General features: G+C 43.3%; 1 protein-coding gene across 1 annotated transcript in view; it reads left to right on the plus strand.

Annotated features, from left to right (window-relative positions):
• The first annotated feature begins 4,275 nt into the window (after positions 1-4,275).
• LOC140244488 (uncharacterized) overlaps positions 4,276-6,273 on the plus strand; it is a 5,314-nt gene continuing 3,316 nt past the window's right edge. The window contains exon 1 of the mRNA XM_072324117.1: positions 4,276-4,477. Within this exon, the coding sequence (XP_072180218.1) occupies positions 4,276-4,477 (202 nt within the window). The remainder of the gene's footprint in view (positions 4,478-6,273) is intronic.

Below are 6,273 nucleotides of genomic sequence, written 5' to 3' on the forward strand. Positions count from 1 at the left end.
ACAAACAAATTAATCAAATGACAGCTACCAGTATTTTCTGCTTTCCTGTAAATTTTCTGCAGTCTCAATTTGATAGTGATACTGGTAGTGGTACCTACATATCACTTGTATTGTGATGACAATGATAACAGCATGGCAATAATGAAGTTATGATTTCAAAGTAGATTTCACTTGCATACAGAGTTGTGCAGTCTTGTATAGTGTCATGTGCAATCCAGTCTTTTTTAATTGAAGGAAGTTTGATTGATTGTAAGCTTGTGACGGCAGTAGCACAATATAGGAAGTAGTGTAACGAATATTGACACACTCCTTTGATCCATCCTCCCTCTGCCTGCCCGCGCCCGGCCCGGCCGCGCCCAGCCCCGCTCCGCTACCCCGCGGGCCCGCATGATATCTGCACAACCCGTGTCGGGCGTGTGAAGCAGAGCCCGCGCGCGGTGACCATCTATTTGATTTGCCGTAAGCGTGAATCGATAGCCCTGAGCAGTAACACAAGGTCAAATGCAAGGGGCATAAATGATTCACAAAAAAACTGTAGGATGAACAGAAACCACAGATAATTGTCAGAAATGTCCTAAATGATGTCAAAAAGACTATCACATTTCACAAAAAATTGCAACTTCAGATATGAAAAAGTCAAGAAAATGTGTTGAAATCTGATGCTAACTACGATCCTGTCTGTGTGTCCCATGGGACCGACTCATGCATGATAGCGACACATGGTTAAAATATCGAGCATTGTGAGGTGAATGTTCAGCTAGGAACGTTCTGATTTTTTGTGAGAGATCGTGTATGTGTTGCTCCTCTGGACTTTAGTTTTAATATGTTTGATAACCACTCTGAACTTTTTTAATGACGTCAGATATTGAGTCATCATCTTCCGTTAGTGAGTAGTTTCGAAGGGAGACCGAATCAAAGTATTTTTAATGTAAATGCTGAAGTGAGCCCTCTCTCGACGGATTGCCCAATGGCCGCGCTCTACATACGGCGATGAAGCGCCTATGACGACCCCACATACGTGCTAGCGCGTCGTGTGTAGGGCTAGTGCAGTTTGTGAGTGTGCGTATGCTGGATGTGTATGTGTGGGGGCTTGCGTACACATTGGCTACGGGTCACGCCGAATTTTCTGGAAGATTAGCCTCGGTTAAAGGCTTTGATATATTTTCCTTAGTTTGCACAATCGTGCTATGTGGTCGTTTGTAGTGAGTGTGTATACTCATTCTATGTCCTTAGATCACATGCTAATGTGATGCCGTGGTGTTCTGATTGTATGCCTGATTCGAAGGCTTAGGGATTTTGATGTTTTCTGCTTATCGTAGAAAATTTTTGCCTGTTCTGCGCGTGTGACTGGGTTCATGCATATATGTGTATTCATATGCAGTGCATTTTTTTTTTGTTAAGGCTTTGTAGTTTTGTGAGGATTTGTGACTTCTTGCAAGTTTTGATTTTGATATTCCCACAATGGCTGATGTCGTGCAGAGCTTTGTTGATGAACCCACTCAGGAAGGTTTTAATAACCTGAGGAAGGCAGAACTGGTGGAAGTTGCTCGAATTTTAGAAATCCCGATCAAAACATCGGATCGAAAAGCAGAGATCAAGGACACAATTTCGGAGTTTTTTACCAATACTGGTATTTGGCCTGCCTCTTTGTCAGAGGATGAAGCAGGGACAGATGATGGTGAAATTATCACACCTTTGGTAACCCCTGCAGAAAGTGAATTGAAGAAAATTGAGATCCAGCTTCGGATGAAGCAGCTGGAAGTCGAGGCAAAGAAAATAGAACTCGAAATCAAGTCAATCGATGCAAAATCGAATGAACCTTCTTCCGGCAGTTCAGCAAAGTCATCAAAATTTGATGCATTGAGGCAATCTCAGTTGGTGCCGAAATTTCGTGAAGACCGGGTAGAAGAGTTTTTCCAGCACTTTGAAAAAGTGGCTGTGAGTTTAGAATGGCCCAAGGAAGTGTGGCCGACATTGATACAGAGCTCGCTGGTAGGGAAGGCCCAAGAGGTCTATGCGTCTCTCACTATCCAAGAGTGTTCTGACTATGAGAATTTGAAGAGTTCCGTGTTAAGGGCGTACGAGTTGGTGCCGGAAGCCCACAGGCAACTGTTTCGGAATTATAGGAGAAGGGATGATCAGACATTCGTTGATTTTGTGCAACACAAGCAGACCCATTTTGAACACTGGTTAAGGTCGTCTGGTGTTGATGATTTCCACAAACTGAAAGAGTTGGTGTTGTTAGAGGAGGTGAAGAGGTGTGTTCAGCCAGATCAGCGGCAGTACCTGGAGGAAAGGGAAGTGAATGGTGCCAGGAGAGCTGCTGTCCTCCTTGATGAGTATGTGCTTACCCACAAGGGTACTTTCAAACTTTCTTCAAGCAAGAAAGGAGGCCAGGGTGTGCCAAGAAAAGGAGCTGTTGCTCCAAGCATTCCCAAGCCCGATCTTGATCAAAAGCCGAACAAGGCTTGCTTCTATTGCAAGAAGGATGGACATGTGATGTCAGCTTGCTGGAAGTTGAAGAAGAAGCGAGAAAAAGAGGGGATTAGCAACCCCAAAGCATTGCCAGATGCTTTTGCTATCACTCGCACAGAACATCTGCCATCGTTTGAACGGGTGGCAGAGAATTACAGACCTTTCATATCTTCAGGGTATGTTAGTTTGACGCCTGATAGTGAGCAGGTTCAGGTTCACATTTTGAGGGATACAGGAGCATCACAGAGTCTCCTGTGTGCAAAGACATTGCCATTTTCGGTTGAATCTTCTGTGAATTCGGAAGTGTTTGTGAGGGGAGTTGAAGGTGGGAGTGTCCGAGTGCCTCTTCATAATATCGAATTGAAGAGCGATCTTGTCAGTGGCTCAGTTGTAGTAGGTATTTTGCCTACATTGCCAGTCGAAGGTGTCACCTTATTGCTCGGCAATGATATCGCTGGAGAGAAGGTTTTGCCTCACTTTCTCCCAAGTAAGACACCCGTGGTTGACGAAGCCACAGAGAAATTGGTTCAGGATATGCCTGATGTGTTTCCCTCATGTGCTGTTACCAGGTCAATGGCTCGTGAACTGGAGAAAGAGGAGCAAGAGGATATCTTGGCTGATACTTTCTTCTCTAGACTTGAAGAGTCTAGCAGCAGTGATGATGCACATATGGACCATGGTCAAATGTCAGAGATTTCTCGTCAGAGTCTGGTTGAATTGCAGGGCAAAGACCCTGAAATAGTGCGTCTTGCACAGTCACTTGTACCTGATAGGAGGAAGAGGAGAAGACTCTGTCATGTCAACATGCTAAAGGAGTATGTTGAAAATGTAGAAGAGGCTAATGAAAAGCCTGTTGCTACGGTTGGAATCGGTTGTGAAGTGGATGGTGAAGACAGTGAGAGTGATGATGTGGAAATTCCGCAGTTGATGTTGAAGAATTCTGAGGTGTTAGCAAATCTATCTGACACATTATCTCATCTTCCAGGAGTAGAGAGAGCTCAGGTGATGGATGTAGTCCATGAGTATGAACACCTTTTCAGTGATGTACCAGGTCGTACTAGTGTGGTGGTGCATGATGTTGATGTGGGGGACTCCTCCCCTGTCAAGCAACACCCATATCGTGTGAATCCATTGAAAATGGATGTTCTGAGGAAGGAAGTTCAATACATGCTTGAACATGACCTTATTGAGCCCAGTAAGAGTGGATGGAGTTCTCCCTGTGTGTTGGTTCCAAAGCAGGATGGTTCTTTGCGTTTCTGTACGGATTACAGGTTGCTCAATTCGAAAACAAAGTCAGACTCGTACCCTTTGCCCCGCATCGATGATTGTATTGATCGCGTAGGGAATGCCAAATACGTCAGTAAGTTTGACCTTTTGAAGGGGTACTGGCAGGTTCCCCTCAGTGAAAGAGCGAAAGAACTGTCTGCATTCGTGACTCCTGACGGATTCTTCCAATACAAAGTGATGCCGTTCGGGATGAAGAACGCGCCCGCTACATTCCAGAGACTCATCAACACCGTCACGTCTGGCTTGGTGGGATGCGAGGCGTATCTCGACGACATCATAGTGTACAGCCATACATGGGAGGACCACCTTCTGAGAGTCAGAGCACTGTTTGACCGCTTGACCAGTGCCAACCTTACGGTGAACTTGAGGAAATGTGAGTTCGCCCGAGCAAAAGTCGTGTTCCTGGGTCACATTGTGGGACATGGTTCCGTCAAGCCTGTTGAAGCAAAGGTGGAGACGATCCTGAACTTTCCCCGCCCACAGAGTAAGCGAGAGCTGAGACGATTTCTGGGCATGACTGGCTATTATCGGAAGTTCTGCCATAATTTCGCTGATGCTGCAACACCGCTCACCAACATGTTGCGGAAAGATTCGCAGTTCGAGTGGTCAGATGACTGTCAAGTTGCTTTCAACCGGCTGAAGGCAATGCTAGCGAGTTCTCCGGTTCTTGCAGCGCCGAACTTCGACAAGCAGTTCATTCTTATGGTGGACGCGAGTGACACAGGAGGAGGAGGAGCCCTGATGCAGAAGGACGACAACGGAGTTGACCATCCCGTCGCGTACATGTCCAGAAAATTCAACAAACATCAGCGACGGTACTCCACTGTCGAGAAGGAGACGTTAGCGCTCGTCATGGCTCTTCGTCATTTTGACGTGTACCTGAACACTACAAAGTATCCAGTGCTGGTGTACACAGACCACAATCCGCTTGTGTTCCTGTCGCGAATGAGGAACAAAAATGGACGCCTAACCAGATGGGCGCTAGTGCTACAGGAGTACAACCTCGTGATACAGCACGTACGTGGAAAAGACAATGTCATTGCAGACGCTTTGTCCCGTGGATAAGATAGAAGTACGCATATTTCCACGGATAGGACAAAAGGACACAGATGTGCTTATTATCCATAGATAATAAGACTGGTAATGACTTGGAAACATGAACAATACGAGACAAAAGAAATGTGTTTCCATGCATTTGTAAGAAAATTATATTTCTCATGTTGAAGAAAGAGTGTTATTGATTGCTTTGAAATGATGACACAAACATTGTGTACACTGCTTTAATTTATTCTTTTTGTTCTTGTCTGCAGGGAAAAAGACAGCATGTTTTCCAAATTGTCATGATTTTTGCACCAAAACAGGGCAAAATCATTTCAAGTGATATAGCATGAGTTTTATGCTTTATATGGTGAAGAAAGGGGTTTTCAGTAATACAGCATATTTTGATACAGGGTATAATGTAGACATTGTATTAATTGGAACTGCAAATTAAGTTGCATTGCTGTTTGCAAAAAGCACACACAAGCACACAAAAGCTGTTGTTGCATTTTTTTTCAAATGCTTAATCTGCAAGAGTTGGAATTTGTGGCATCACAGAATTGACCAATTATACACATTTTCCATAGCATAGATATCGACTGAGTGAAATTATGACACTATGATATTCATAATGTTGTGAATGTGTAAGGTTCATGAGACCATACAGGTGTACAGACATAACCAGGTTATATTCATGTGATATCTTGTTTCAGAAACAGAGAGAGTATAACAGGTGTTCATAATTGCATTGTTTTGCTATACGCTAGTCACTGTACATGCATTTATTGTCTTGAGGAACAAAGCTTTATAGTATTTGAACAGAAGTGTCAAGAAATTAGAAATGTAGAGATGTTTGTCAGACCAAACAGTTGAGCTGAACGCGTTGTTATGTCAGTTTTCATCAAAGGTCAGATTGCTACAAGCTCACCATGTAAAAATGGTTACTAAGTATAGTGAATGGAAGATTACTTCTGTTATTGGTGACATAATACAACAACAAAACCGTATAAAGTTCAGTATTCAACCTGCATGATTGTCAGTGTATGCAGGTTAATCAGTGATATGTGTAGCGGTTTTTCTCAAGCATATGCACATCAAGCTAAGAGAGAAGTTTGATATGTCCATACTTATGGTATATTGTTTCATGATACAATTACAGTGTATTTTGTTCTGAACCAGCAGCATTTCTTAGATTTCGACTAGGTGTTGAAATGTTTGGCCATTTGATACTCATAAGCATTTCAGGAAAGCTAAAGAGAATACATGTTTCATGATTTATGACCAAGCAGAAAAAAAAAAGAAGAAAAGAAAACAAGGAATGTTGTGGTTGTAAAGTTTTGCGCGTATACGCACATGCTTGTTCCGAGCAGGTAGTGGATCTATATTTAGACTTAGCCTACGCTCAAGAAAGGTTTTGATAAGGCTCATTAAGTCTGAGCTTGTTTATGTGAAGAATCCACTTTAGTGTATGAA

Source organism: Diadema setosum, chromosome 21, assembly GCF_964275005.1.
Source record: "Diadema setosum chromosome 21, eeDiaSeto1, whole genome shotgun sequence".
Taxonomy (NCBI): Eukaryota; Metazoa; Echinodermata; class Echinoidea; order Diadematoida; family Diadematidae; genus Diadema; species Diadema setosum.